General features: G+C 43.6%; 1 protein-coding gene across 3 annotated transcripts in view; it reads left to right on the forward strand.

Annotated features, from left to right (window-relative positions):
• spidr (scaffold protein involved in DNA repair) overlaps positions 1-15,744 on the forward strand; it is a 354,308-nt gene that overhangs the window by 13,623 nt on the left and 324,941 nt on the right. For 2 of the 3 annotated variants that reach the window (XM_085992882.1, XM_085992884.1), the window contains exon 3: positions 3,393-3,462. The exons of the other annotated variant lie outside the window; for it this stretch is intronic. In XM_085992882.1, the coding sequence (XP_085849008.1) occupies positions 3,393-3,462 (70 nt within the window). The remainder of the gene's footprint in view (positions 1-3,392; positions 3,463-15,744) is intronic. 3 annotated transcript variants of the gene reach the window in all.

The following is a 15,744-nucleotide window of genomic DNA, read 5'->3' on the forward strand; positions in this document are numbered from 1 at the left end:
CCGATTGGCCTACTCCTGCTCCTGTTTCTTATGTTGACTGGGCCCATCCCATTTCTAATGCTTTTTTTTTCCTTCCATTGCCACCTTGCCCACCACAATAATGATAGGATCTCCCTTGACCTCACCTTCCTTCCAACCAGCTTCTGCATTTGACAGATCATTACCTGCCATTTCATGATCCCATCATTAAACACATCTTGTTCTTTTTAGCTTCTGAAGAGACTGTTGCTGATATGACACTCCCACTAACAGCTTTCCTTGCCCAGGCTCTTTGCAAGCTTAGGGGATACAACATCTATCTATTCACCTCCTCCCACACCAATGTCCAGGGCCCCAGACACACTTTCCATGTGAGACAGTGATTTACGTGAACTTCCTCCAAACTATTGTACTGGGGAGACCAAATGTAGATGAGGTAACCGCTTTGCTGAACATCTCCATTCTGTCTGCAAGTGCGACCCCAAGCTCCGTGTTGCTTGCCAATTCCCTGTGCACTCCTACTCTGACTTCTCTGTCTTTACCCATCTATATTCCAATGAAGCTCAACACAAGCTTGAAACATAGAAACATAAAAGATAGGAGCAGGAGTAGGCCATTCGGACCCTCAAGCCTGCTCCGCCATTCAATGCGATCATGGCTGATCATCCAAATTCAGTACCCGGTCCCTGCTTTCTCCCCATACCCCTTGATCCCTTTAGCCTTGAGAAATATATCCAACTCCTTCTTGAATATATTTAATGAATTGGCCTCTACTGCCTTCTGTGGTAGAGAATTCCACAGGTTCACCACTCTCTGGGTGAAGAAATTCCTCCTCATTTCTGTCCTAAATGGCCTACCCCTTATCCTTAGACTGTGACCCCTGGTTCTGGACTCCCCGACCATCGGGAACATCCCTCCAGCATCTAGTCTGTCTAGTCCTGTTAGAATTTTATAAGTTTCGATGAGATCCCCTCTCATTCTTCTAAACTCCAGCGAGTACAAGCCCAATCGATCCAATCTCTCCTCATACGTCATTCCTGCCATCCCAGGTGTTAGCCTGGTGAATCTTCGCTGAACTCTCCTTCCATGGCAAGAACATCCTTCCTCAAATAAGGCGACCAAAACTGCACACAATACTCAAGATGTGGTCTCGCCAAGGCCCTGTACAACTGCAGCAAGGCATCCTTGTTCCTGTACTCAAACCCTCTCGCTACAAAGGCCAACATACCATTTGCCTTCTTAACCGCCTGCTGCACCAGCATGCTTACCTTCAGCGACTGGTGCACAAGGACACCCAGGTCTCGTTGCACGTCCCCTTCTCCCAATCTATTGCCATTCAGATAATAATCTGCCTTCCTGTTTTTGCTACCAAAATGGATAACCTCACATTTATCCACGTTATATTGCATCTGCCATGCTTCTGCCCAATCACCCAACCTGTCCAAATCATCCTGGAGTTTCTCGGCATCCTCCTCACAGCACACACGCTCACCCAGCTTTGTGTCGCCTGCAAATTTGGAGATATTACATCTAGTTCCCTTGTCATGATCATTAATATATATTGTGAATAGTTGGGGTCCAAGGACCGATCCCTGCGGTACCCCACTAGTCACTGCCTGCCACTCGGAAAAAGACCCGCTTATTCCAACTCTTTGCTTTCCGTCTGCCAACCAGTTCTCTATCCAAGTCAGTACCTTGCCCCCAATCCCATGTGCCTTAACTTTACACGCTAATCTCTTATGCGGGACCTTATCGAAAGCCTTCTGAAAGTCCAAATACACCACATCCACTGGTTCTTCCTTATCTATTTTACCAGTTACATCCTCAAAACATTCCAGTAGATTAGTCAAGCACGATTTACCCTTTGTAAATCCATGTTGACTTTGTCCGATCCAGTCACTGTTTTCCAAGTGCTCTGCTATTACATCTTTTATAATGGACTCTAGCATTTTCCCCACTACCGATGTCAGGCTTACCGGTCTGTAATTCCCTGTTTTCTCTCTACCACCTTTTTTGAATAGTGGAGTAACATTAGCTACCCTCCAATCCATGGGTACTGTTCCAGATTCCATTGAATGTTGGAAGATGATCAGCAAATGCATCTACTATTTCTAGGGCCACTTCCTTAAGTACCCTAGGATGTAGATTATCAGGTCCTGGGGATTTATCGGCCTTCAATCCCATCAACTTCCTTAACACCATTTCCCTACAAATACTGATTTCTTTCAGTTCCTCCCTTTCATCAGACCCTTTCATCAGACCCTATGTTCCCCAACATCTCTGGGAGGTTATTTGTGTCCTTCTTTGTGAAGACAGAACCAAAATATATATTTAAATTGGTCTGCCATTTCTTTGTTCCCCATTATAAATTCCCCTGATTCTGACTGCAAGGGACCTACGCTTGACTTCACCAATCTTTTTCTCTTCACATATCTATAAAAGCTTTTACAGTCAGTTTTTATGTTCCCTGAAAGCTTACTCTCATTCTATTTTCCCCTTAATTAATCCCTTTGTCCTCCATAAATAGCATCTTATCTTTCGCTAGGTACTTTGCAACCCTCTGAAATTAATACTGACTTTAAGAAGTTAAGGCCTCAAATTTAGCTCCCACTCTCTCTTCAGCAGGAAATGCCTGCAATGTGGAATTGGAGTGTCAGTGTTTCACTGGGAGGGACGGGTTTGTGCTTGGGGTGTGAACCGTCCATCGGAATATTGTGCTCCTGGGGTGGACTGCACCCTTGATGTCCGCCTGCCTTTTTTATCCTCCCAGGTTTCTGGGCTGCTGGAGTCTGCTCTGTGTTGCCAGATTTTTCTGCTTCTATTTCTACCAGCCTTACTTCCCCCACTGCCTCAATGATTCACACATTGTGTATTGTAAATGTCTTTTATTTCCCTGATTATGCCTTCAAATGTTAATATCACTTCATCCATTTAACTATATCCTGCTTTCCACTTCAGCATTTTACCGTTGATCTACTTCTATGTTTGTGTGTTTGTTTTTATTCGTACTTTGCGCTCATTTCCTCCATTACAACAGTGACACACTGTTACATAATTGTTCTAGTGGCAATAGTTGGATATTGCCTACAGTATACCAATTATTTTGTATAGATGCAGATACAAAATGAGCAGGGATCAGACTGTTGATCAGTAAAATCTTTAACCTATGAATTTCACTCCGGCTAAGAAATTGCTGTTGGATAATACAGCACAATTTTTTTTTAAATGTGTGTATACAGATTTAAATATGTTTTAAATACAATTTATTGAATATTAGTGGTGTCCTTTTGAAAAAGAATTAAATCTGGAATTTAATATTTCAAAATAACTTTCTTTTTGTTCTACATGCTCCTGTTGTTGAATACTTTTCAAATGCTGCAGTGTTACTCATCTATAAATATGTTTTTTAACAGGGTAACAGGACTATGGGAGAAGAGCTAAAAGTAGTCCGCAGCCTTGCATCTGCACTTCATTCTGTTGAAGGTAGTTTAGCTCGTATTAAGTGCTTGCTGTTCCCAACATTCTCCCGTTTTCTCCTGAAGATGCTGACTTTCATTAGCATACGGTTCCATAGATAAAAGCAGCCTCTGTTACTCACCCGTGGTTGTTTTTGTGAATCTAGACGGCAAGGATGGGCATGCTACTTGATTGCACAAGGCACTAGAGAGGATCCTGATCCTGTTTTCGGCTCACATTTCAGCAAGAGGCAGTAGATAGCAATTCTTTTGTTTCCCGCCTCCCTCGCCGAGGGACACTGATCCTAAAGTGCAGCATCTCCACTGCTGAAATCGGCTAATTAAGCTTGGACCAGGAATTGAGCATGAAACTTTATGGCTTGGTACTACACCAGAAATTGTCTTTTGACTTGTGATGTGCCAAATAACGGCCTGAATCCAAAAGGTTAAAGCTTAAAACTGAAGGCTTTTATTAAGTAAGAACATGGCATCAAATTAACACAGGGCAACCATCATTCATCACCGACCCAGCCCTTATGAGTAAGACCCAGCTCTTATAAGTAAGACTCACACCAATCCGGAGGATCCAGAGGGGTGTGGCTAGGGAGGAGCATTAGTGGTTACACCTGTAGAACATTCCAGACATTAACAAGTACAACAACAACAGACAATACAAATGCCAGAACACAGTTATTTCATCACATTCACCCCCTGCTATAGATTCAGTCTGTCAGGAGGTCTGATAGCCCTCTTGGAACGACGTAACTCTTGCTGAGGCTCCTCCCTGAGTACTAACTCCGGTTCATTCGAATTCCCAGAATCATCAGTGTTTTCCACACTGAGGGTTTGTGTCTCTGAAGGTCCAATACCACGATTGAAAACTCAACTCAGAGTCAAACTCTTTTCGAGCTCCAGCAGGTGCAAGATCTTTAATAGAGACCGTATCCTCTCGCCCATCTGGATATTGAATGTACGCATACTGGGGATTAGCATGGAGGAGTTGTACTTCCTCCACCAGTGGATCAGTCTTGTGGCCTCTTACATGTCTGCGCAACAGCACAGGGCCCGTGGTCGTCAACCATGTGGGTAACAATACTCCATTAGTAGCTTTTCTTGGAAAGCTAAACATCCTTTCATGAGGGGTGGCATTCGTCGCTGTACACAAAAGAGACCTTATGGAATGCAGCACGTCTGACAGGACATCCTGCCAGCGAGAGGTCGGCAGTCCTCGCGACTTCAGAGACAGTACGATAGCCTTCCACACTGTTGCATTTTCTTTCTCGACCTGCCCATTACCATGAGGGTTATAGCTGGTAGTTCTACTCGTTGCAATCCCTTTCGATAGCAAAAACTGTCGCAATTCTTCGCTCATAAAGGAAGAACCCCTATCACTATGTATATAGTTAGGCATGCCAAACAAGGAAAACAGTTGGCAGAGGCATTTAATTACAACAGCACTAGTCACATCCGGACAGGGGATAACAAAAGGGAACCGAGAGTACTCGTCTATAATATTAAGAAAATAGACATTACGGTCGCTCGATGGAAGGGGACCTTTAAAAATCGAGACTCAAACGCTCAAATGGTCGAGTTGCTTTAATAAGATGAGCTGGCTCGGACAGCTTATAGAAGCGGGGTTTGCATTCAGCACGAACACGACAGGTTCTGGTCATTGTCCGGACCTCCTCAATAGAGTAGGGTAGATTGTGGGACTTAATGAAGTGGTTCATTCTGGTAACCCCAGGGTGGCAGAGTGCGTCATGGAGACTTTGAAGCTTGTCTATACCTAGACTAGCACATACTCCTCGTGACAAAGCATCCGATGGCTCATTGAATACTCCAGGCCTGTACTGAATATCATAGTCATATGTTGACAGTTCTATTCGCCATCTTAAAATCTTATCATTTTTGATCTTGCCTCTCTGCTTAGTATTGAACATAAAGGCCACAGATCGCTGGTCAGTAATGAGCGTAAAACGTTGGCCAGCGAGATAATGTCTCCAATACCTGACTGCTTCGATAATCGCCTGTGCCTCCTTTTCCACTGAAGAATGTCGGACTTCTGGTCCTTGCAATGTACGAGAGAAAAAAGCTACTGGTCTACCAGCTTGATTAAGAGTTGCTGCCAATGCAAAATCAGATGCATCACTTTCCACTTGAAAAGGGATCTTCTCATCCACGGCACATACCACTGCCTTCTCAATGTCCCGTTTGATATTAAAGAAAGCCTCCTGAGCTTCCGCCGATAGCGGAAAAGACGTCGACTTAATAAGAGGTCAGACTTTATCTGAGTAGCTAGCCACCCACTGGGCATAGTACGAGAAGAATCCCAGACACCTTCTTAAAGCTTTTACAGTGTGAGGTAAAGGTAATTCCTGAAGCGAGCATAATCTTTCAGGATCTGGCCCGATTACCCCATTCTCCACAATGCAACCAAGAATACACAGACGTGTAGTATTGAAGGTACACTTGTTTTCGTTGTAGGTCAGGTTTAACCTCTTTGCAGTCTCTAGGAACTTGGCGAGATTTTGATCATGCTCCCGTTGGTCACGCCCACAGATAGTAACATTGTCCAGGTACGGGAATGTTGCTTCCAACGCGTATTCATCCACCATACGATCCATCTCCCGTTGGAAGACGGATACCCCATTTGTCACTCCAAAGGGCACCCATAGGAATTGGTACAGGCGCCCATTAGCTTCGAAGGTCGTATAAGGTCGGTCTTCTATTTTAATGGGGTGTTGATGATAGGCAGTTATTTCATCACAACTTGTCAATTGGGAGTTAAAAAAAAACGGCTGCAGTGACTTTAAACTGTTATAAATTTGTATTAAAGATTTGGACACATCAGTTCAAATATGTAACTTACAATATTCAATATTTGCTGAGCTTTTAACTGAAGGTTTGAATTTTTGTTCATCATCTTTAAGATGGGCCTAAACTTACATTCTTGATAAAGGAAAGAATTGTTCCTAGTTGAGAGATACTAGGCACAAGCTAGTCTTTATTTCTGCACTGTTTTCCCTTTCTTCCCAAAGACAAATGACCCCTTGCTTGGGATACGGTTCCACATGTGCCCGTTGCCCTCTGGTACATCATCCAAGTACAGACACTTCAGGTGTAAGCCGAGACACTTGAGTGTTGGCAAGCTATTTGACTGTTGGAGACGTCACCTTGAAGTCTGATCCTGTGTTGTACCCCACTATCAGACCTTCTGGTTAGTTTTAAAAATGTTGGCTTTCCTTTATTCTTTAGTTCAAGAATTCTGATCTCAAATGCAAAACATTGTAGCACTATTTTCATTACAACTTCTCTCCAGTGTGTACAATTTCTTCCAGCACCTTAGGTGGAAAATTAAAAAAATCCTGAACTGTTGCAGACAGGCTAAAGCTACAGAAACAGAAAGATAAGAAAGGTACAGCTCAACACAGAAACCAAACTTAAGACTTTCAACCAACTGAGTTGACTGCTTAAAATAAGTTTAACAGTAACATCTGTAGTTCATGCAACTTCTCTCAACATTTTCTTAAGCCCTGGCATGTAGTAGAGGTTCAGCAACTAGAAAACTGAATCACACCAATCTTGAATCACACTTTACAATGAGGTCTCTAATGACACAATCACAGGTTGAGGACAGGACAAGGAGTCACTGTGATGTTTCCTACAGTCAAATATCCATCTATACCCAAGATACTTCACAAAAATTGTCTTCATCTGGCAAGCTATATACATTAATATCTTTAAACTTGTTTCCCATCCATCAACGGGAATCCTTTTATAAATTTGTTTTCTGATAGACTAAGTCTTTGACTTTCATTTTGTCACTTAGTGAAGAGAGAGCACCTCCGTTTTGAGCTAGGTCTTTTAAAATCCTCATATGAAATAAAGATAGAAGTTCCTATTTCTATCATAAGACCGTTTCTTTTCAACTACCTTAAGAGTGCCACAATAATGTTCTGGTATTATACTAGTGTATGTCATTATAAAGAAGGTGATTGTGTAATCAACTGAATCTATACATATAAAATCTAATCAGCATGCTTTATTGATACTTTGAGTTTTAGCATACTGAGCATATCCTTCAAGTTCCATAAATATGGAAGGTGTAGCATGTGAGTTAATGTTTGTGATGTTGGAGCTCATTCTGTGCTCATTTTCCTTTGAATATCTCACCTTGTTCCACAATAGCAAAATACTGTGGATGCTGGAAATCTGAAATAACAACATTTGTTGTTGTTATTTCACCTTATTCACATAACAAACAGATTATCTGGTTATTATCACATTGCTGTTTGTGGGAACTTGCTTGTGTGCAAATTGGCTGCCGTGTTTCCCACATTACAACAGTGACTACACTTGGAAAAAGTACTTCATTGGAAAGGTGCTATATAAATGCCAGTCTTTTTTTTTGTTCCACCCCTCTCTCATCTCATTTAACATCCGAGTTCTCTACTGCCCGCCCAAGAACCACGCCAAGTTTCAACCTGAGATACCTTCACTGTTTTCCTCCCTCAGCCTCTGCACCGAGTGACCTCTCATCTTCGGTGACCTCAACCTCCATCTCAACTCATTGTGTGCGCTCTCTCCTCTGCATTCACAGCCCTCCTAACCTCCCTAAATCTCTCCCTCCATGTAAACTCCCTACCTATATTCACGCCACCCCCTCGATCTCGGCATCTTGTGGCCTCGCTACTCCCATCGTGTCAATCACTGATAACGCCATTTCTGATCACTTCCTTGTATCCCTCTCCACCCACATCCCGCTGTCCCTCCCAATCCCACTTCCTTCTGTGTCCGCCCCGGTAAAAAAAAAGAGTTTAGGGCCTAGGCAGCTGAAGCACAGCCACCAATGGTGGAACAAATAAACTCGGGGATGCGTAAGAGGCCTGAATTGGAGGAGCACAGAGATCTCAAAGGCTTGTAGGGCTAGAGGAGGCACAGAGATGGGGAGGGGCGAGGCCATGGCGGGATTTGAAAACAACAATGAGAATTTTAGGTAGGGGGTTGGGAACCTGTGCAGGGAGACAGAGGAAAGGGAAGCAAGGAGGAAAACAAAAGTGGCAGTCGGAGAAATCAAGGGTTTAAATCAAACATGGCCACAGTAAATAATTCTAAAAGGTCTAAGAGTGTTAAAAAAACAAGCCTGAAGGCTTTGTGTCTTAATGCGAGGAGCATTCGTAATGCGCAAATAGATGTAAACGAATATGATATAATTGGGATTACGGAGACATGGCTCCAGGGTGACCAAGGCTGGGAATTCAACATCCAGGGGTATTCAATATTCAGGAAAGACAGGCGAAAAGGAAAAGCAGGTGGGGTAGCATTGCTAGTTAAAGAGGAGATTAACACAATAGTAATGAAGGACATTAGCTCTGATGATGTGGAATCTGTATGGGTAGAGCTGAGAAATACCATGGGGCAGAAAACGTTAGTGGGAGTTGTATACAGACCCCCAAACAGTAATGCTGAGGTTGGGAATGGCATTTAACGGGAAATTAGAGACGCGTGCAATAAGGGCACAGCAGTTATCATGGGTGACTTTAATCTACATATAGATTGGGCTAACCAAATTAGTAACAATACTGTGGAGGAGGAATTCCTAGAGTGTATACGGGATGGTTTCCTGGACCAATATGTCGAGGAACCAACTGGAGATCAGGCCATCTTAGACTGGGTATTATGTAATGAGAAAGGATTAATTAGCAATCTTGTTGTGCGAGGCCCCTTGGGGCGGAGCGATCATAATATGATAGAATTCTTCATTAAGATGGAGAGTGAAGTAGTTGACTCAGAGACTAGGGTCCTGAATTTAAATAAAGGAAACTACGATGGTATGAGGCGTGAGTTGGCTAGGATGGTTTGGGGAATGTTACTTAAAGGGTTAATGGTGGATAGGCAATGGCAAACATTTAAAGATCGCATGGATGAACTACAGAATTTGTTCATCCCTGTTTGGCATAAAAATAAAACAAAAAAGGTGACTCAACCGTGGCTAACAAGGGAAATTAGGGATATCATAAGATCCAAGGAGAGGACATATAAATTGGCCAGAAAAAGCAGCAAACCTGAGGATTGGGAGCAGTTTAGGATTCAGCAAAGGAAGACAAAGGGATTAATTAAGAGGGAGAAGATAGAGTATGAGAGTAAGCTTGTTGGGAACATAAAAACTGACTGAAAAAGCTTCTATAGATATGTGAAGAGAGAAAGATTGGTGAAGTCAAGTGTAGGTCCCTTGCAGTCAGAATCAGGGGAATTTATAATGGGGAACAAAGATATGGCAGACCAATTAAATACATACTTTGGTTCTGTCTTCACAAAGGAGGACACAAATAACCTCCCAGAGCTTTCGGGGAACATAGGGTCTAATGAGAGGGAGGAACTGAAAGAAATCAGTATTTGTAGGGAAATGGTGTTAGAGAAATTGACAAGATTGAAGGCCGATAAATACCCAGGGCCTGATAATCTACATCCTAGGGTACTTAAGGAAGTGGCCCTAGAAATAGTAGATGCATTGCTGGTCATCTTCCAAAATTCTATAGACTCTGGAACAGTTCCCATGGATTGGAGGGTAGCTAATGTAACTCCACTATTCAAAAAAGGTGGTAAAGAGAAAACGGGGAATTATAGACCAGTAAGCCTGACATTGGTAATGGGGAAAATGCTAGAGTCCATTATAAAAGATGTAATAGCAGAGCACTTGGAAAACAGTGACAGGATCGGACAAAGTCAACATGGATTTACAAAAGGTAAATCATGCTTGACTAATCTACTGGAATTTTTTGAGGATGTATCTGGTAGAATAGATAAGGGAGAACCAGTGGATGTGGTGTATTTGGACTTTCAGAAGGCTTTCGATAAGGTCCCGCATAAGAGATTAGCGTGTAAAGTTAAGGCACATGGGATTGGGGTAAGGTACTGACTTGGATAGAGAACTGGTTGGCAGACAGGAAGCAAAGAGTTGGAATAAACGGGTCTTTTTCCGAGTGGCAGGCAGTGACTAGTGGGGTACCGCAGGGATCAGTGCTAGGACCCCAGCTATTTACAATATACATTAATGATCTAGACGAGGGAACTAGATGTAATATCTCCAAGTTTGCAGATGACACAAAGCTGGGTGGACGTGTGTGCTGTGAGGAGGATGCCGAGAAACTCCAGTATGATTTGGACAGGTTGGGTGATTGGGCAGATGCATGGCAGATGCAGTATAATGTGGATAAATGCGAGGTTATCCACTTTGGTGGCAAAAACAGGAAGGCAGATTATTATCTGAACGGCAATAGATTGGGAGAAGGGGAAGTGCAACGAGACCTGGGTGTCCTTGTGCACCAGTCGCTGAAGGTAAGCATGCAGGTGCAGCAGGTGGTTAAGAAGGAAAATCGTATGTTGGCCTTCATAACGAGAGGATTCGAGTACAGGAGCAAGGATGTCTTGCTGCAGTTGTACAGGGCTTTGGTGAGACCACACCTCGAGTATTGTGTGCAGTTTTGGTCGCCTTATCTGAGGAAGGATGTTCTTGCCATGGAAGGAGTTCAGCGAAGATTCACCAGGCTGATACCTGGGATGGCAGGAATGACGTATGAGGAGAGATTGGGTCGACTGGGCTTGTACTCGCTGGAGTTTAGAAGAATGAGAGGGGATCTCATTGAAACTTATAAAATTCTAATAGGACTGGACAGACTAGATGCAGGAAGGATGCTCCCAATGGCAGGGGAGTCCAGAACCAGGGGTCACAGTCTAAGGATAAGGGGTAAGCCATTTAGGACAGAGATGAGGAGGAATTTCTTCACCCAGAGAGTGGTGAACCTGTGGAATTCTCTACCACAAAAGGCAGTTGAGGCCAATTCATTAAATATATTCAAGAAGGAGTTAGATATATTTCTTAAGGCTAAAGGGATCAAGGGATATGGGGAGAAAGCGAGGACAGGGTACTGAATTTGGATGATCAGCCATGATCTCGTTAAATGGCAGAGCAGGCTCGAGGGGCTGAATGGCCTACTCCTGCTCCTATCTTCTATGTTTCTATGTTTAAAATTGAGGTGTTGCCAGACTGGGAGCCAATGTAGATCAGTGAGCACAGGGGTAATGGGTGAATGGAACTTGGTGCAGGTTAGGATACGGGCAGCAGAGTTTTGAATGGACTGAAATTTATGTGGGGTGGAAGATGGGAGGCTGGCCAGGAAAGCATTGGAATAGTCAGTAGAGGTAACAAAGGCATGGATGAGGGTTTCAGCAGCAGATGAGCTGAGGCAGGGTGGAGTCGAGTGCCCCATCTCCTCCCTTTGGACAGCCCCCTGCTCCATGATGCAGTCACTTGCAACGGCACTTTCAAATTCCCAACTTTCTAGCCTTTGGCCCTCTATTCACCGCAACATTTTTGCATCTGCTCAATCATACCCTCACCTGCACCTTTGCCCGTGTCCCAATTAAAACCATTACGCTCTCTCACCCTGGTCGTTCCCCCTGGTGTGGCCCTCATCTCTGCTCCCTTAAGTCCAAGGGATGCAGACTTGAACGTCTATGGAAGCCAACTGGTTTAACCGTTGCCTGATCTGGCTGGACCACATAAAGAACTGTCTGGTCCAGCTCTCCTCTTCTCATCTACATGCTGTCCCTCAGCGACATCATCCAAAAAGATAACGTCAGGTTCCACAAGCACGCTGACGACACTCAGCTGTACCTCACCACCCCCTCTCTTGACCACTCCAGCTAAATATTGGGAAGAAGGAAACCGTTGTTTTCAGTCCCCGTTACAAACTCCGTTCCCTAGCCACTGACTCCATCCCTCTTTCTGGCAACTGTCCGAGGCTGAACCAGACAGTTTGCAACTGTGGTCACGTATTTGACTTCGAGATGAGCTTCCGACCACATATCAGCTCCATCACCAAGACCGCCTACTTCCACCTCCGTAACATCGCCCAACTCCGCCCCTGCCTCAGCTCATCTACTGCTGACACCCTCATCAATGCCTTTGTTACCTCTAGACTTGACTATCCCAACGCTCTCCTGGCCGGCCTCCCATCTTCCACCCTCCATAAACTTGAGCTCATTGAAAACTCTGCTGCCCGTACCCTAACTTGCACCAAGTCCTGTTCATCCATCTCCCCTGTGCTTGCTGACCTAATTGGCTCTCAGTCCGGCAATGCCTCAATTTGAAAATTCTCGTTCTTGTTTTCAAATCCCCCCATGGCCTAGCCCCTCCCTATCTCTGTAACCTCCTCCAGCCCTACAAGCATTTGAGTTTTCTGCGCTCCTCCAATTTTGGCCTCTTGCACATCCTCGAGTTTAATTGCTCCACCATTGGTGGCTGTGCCTTCAGCTGCCTAGGCCCTAAACTCTGAATTTCCCTCCTTAAACACCTCTACCCCTCTCTCCTCCTTTAAGACACTCTTTAAAACCTACCCCTTTGTCCAAGCTTTTGGTTAGCTATCCTAATATCTGTCTTATTTGACTCGGGTGTCAAATGTTGTTTGGTAATGCTCCTGTGAAGTGCCTTGGGACGTTTCACTACATTAAAGGTGCTATATAAATGCAAGTTGTTATTGTATGGGTCAGTGCTCTTAAAGAGAGATTGATCAAATTAAACAGGCAGAGAATGGGGGTAGCCAAAAAGGGTGAATGGAGAGTGAAAATAAGACCGGATAGGTTTGAAGAAAAGAAGTAGAGGAGAAACATGGTGAAAAGGCACTGATCAATCAGAAAGAAAGTGTGCTGGCTAGCAAGCTGTGTGAAAATGGGCTAGGTATGTATAATAGATATTACTAGCACTTAACCAAATAAACTACTATTGTAATTCCTATTCATGTGGCATAAAGAATAATGCCCAGGAATTCAGATGCTATAATTTGCACCCATCATCTGCTTGGGATTATAGCCTTCATCTTCCCATGGAGTCTTTTTGTAAATTAACAGTAGTTAGAGTGTTGCAGTGAGATAGCAATTGTCAAATGATTGCAACATGATCTAATCTGTATGGAGGATACTGTGGTTGCTGATTGTGACATAACATACTGGTCATTTGACAGGACTTGTATTACTTTTTATGGGGGTTGGGGCAGCGCTACCAGCTTTATACATAATGTGCATTCGCTAATTGACACAGGGAGATCAGGGAAGAGTTGAGTTGAATTTTAATATCTGAACAACTGCAGCATGCAATAGAGGCATTAAGCACCAATCTACGGGACCATGGAGTGGCAGGTTGTGGATTTGTGCCCATGCGTTTACATAAGAACATAAATAGGAGCAGGAGCAGGCCATTCGGCCCCTCGAGCCTGCTCCGCCATTTAATGAGATCATGGCTGATCCGATTTTGGCCTCGACTCCACTTTCCTGTCCACTCCTCATAACCCTCGACTCCCCTGTTGCTCAAAAATCTATCTATCTCAGCCTTGAATATATTCAATGACTCAGCTTCCACAGCTCTCTGGGGCAAAGAATTCCAAAGATTCACGACCCTCTGAGAGAAGAAATTCCTCCTCATCTCTGTCTTAAATGGGCGACCCCTTATTCTAAGACTATGCCCCCTCGTTCTAGATTCCCTGATGAGGGGAAACATCCTCTCGGCATCTACCCTGTCCAACCCCCTGATGTTGCCACATGAATATAAATTACAATATTAGTTTATTTGGTTAAGTGCTATTGCTGGAACTATCTATGATACATACCTAGCCCATTTTCGTACAGCTTGCCACGTTTTTCCTCTACTTGTCATTGTGGGGAAGTGCAAAGCAGGGGGCAAGGAGAGAAAAAAATGGACAGGAGAATTATTTTGCCTAATCTTAGACACCACCTAGTGGTTGGTTTAAGAGAGACACTGGCAAAAGCACGAGAGTAGAGTATCCATTTGCCCCATTAGCTTGATATAATGTATGGTGCAATGTGGTCAAATCAGGGAAAAACACAACATTACTTAAAAAGTTGGAGACCGACCCTCATCCAGAATAAATATTAATGGAAATAATTGGGTATAATTCAAGTTTGAAAGTGCAGGAGTGACTACTTCCATTATAAGCCACCCCACTCCTCATGTAGGCATTCTAAAAGGAAATGTATATCTTAAATAAAAAATTCCCACCCTGCAGAAATGATTCCTAATTTTAGTATATTTTTCCTCCCTTTCAGAGGCCTGCCTTTTTGAGTCTGTTCTTTCGTAACACAGCCACTCTATTACAGGAGTTTCAGCAAACAGTTTCATAGAGAATTCTGCAAATTGGCATTTTGCAACAAAATTCATTAGAGTGCTTACTGTGGCTCCCTGGTGAGTTGAGAGGCCTCGAAGGCTGGATCTTCAAAGGCTGGAATAAAATGTTTAATTAGTGATGTCTGGCATGAGGTAGATTTTACACTTTTTTTCCAGAATACTAACAAGTATTCATAGTGAATGTTATCTGCTCTGCGCATTCAATCTGCATTTAGGTTGTATTTCTCTGTTTAGAAATGTTTCATTCACATGCTTAAAAAGTTTTTTTCCCCTTACCATTTGGGAGTGCCTAGCCCTGTGGTTATCCAGGATCCAGCATGTTAGTGAGTCTACTATACAGCATCACCAAAAGGGGTAAGGGTACAGATGAGTAATAGCAAAATATGATAGATTCCTCATCTAGTACTGTTTTAAAATTTCTATTTGGCAGATTAGCTGCTTTAATAATTTTCCTACATTACAACAGTGACTGCACTTCAAAAGTACTTAATTGGTTGTAAAGCCCTTTCGGTCATCCTGAGGTCATGAAAGGCGCTATATATAAAGTCTGTCTGTCTTTCTTTTCTTTATATTGCACTCTGACTGTGGGCTGAAAATGAAGATGCTCCTGTTTTCAGGATTTTGAACTTTAAAAATTTGTTCATGGGATTTAGGTGTTGCTGGTAAGTCCAGCATTTATTGCCCATCCCTAATTGCCCTTGAACCACTGCAGTCTGTGTGGTGAAGGTAGTCCCACAGTGCTGTTAGGGAGGGAGTTCCAGGATTTTGACCCAGCGACGATGAAGGAACGGCGATATACTTCCAAGTCAGGATGGTGTGCAACTTGGAGGTGGTGGTGTTCCCATGCGCCTACTGCCCTTGTCCTATCATGGGTTTGGGAGGTGCTGCCGAAGAAGCCTTGGTGAGTTGCTGCAGTGCATCTTGTAGATGGTACACACTGCAGTCACAGTGTGTGGTGGTGAAGGGAGTGAATGTTTAAGGTGGTGGATGGGGTGCCAATCAAGCAGGCTGCTTTGTCCTGGATGGTGTCTTGAGTGTTGTTGGAGCTGCACTTATCCAGGCAAGTGGAAAATATTCCATCACACTCCTGACTTGTGCCTTGTAGATGGC

This window comes from Somniosus microcephalus, chromosome 7 (genome assembly GCF_052327205.1).
Source record: "Somniosus microcephalus isolate GS21.2 chromosome 7, FLI_Smic_1.0, whole genome shotgun sequence".
NCBI classification, from domain to species: Eukaryota; Metazoa; Chordata; class Chondrichthyes; order Squaliformes; family Somniosidae; genus Somniosus; species Somniosus microcephalus.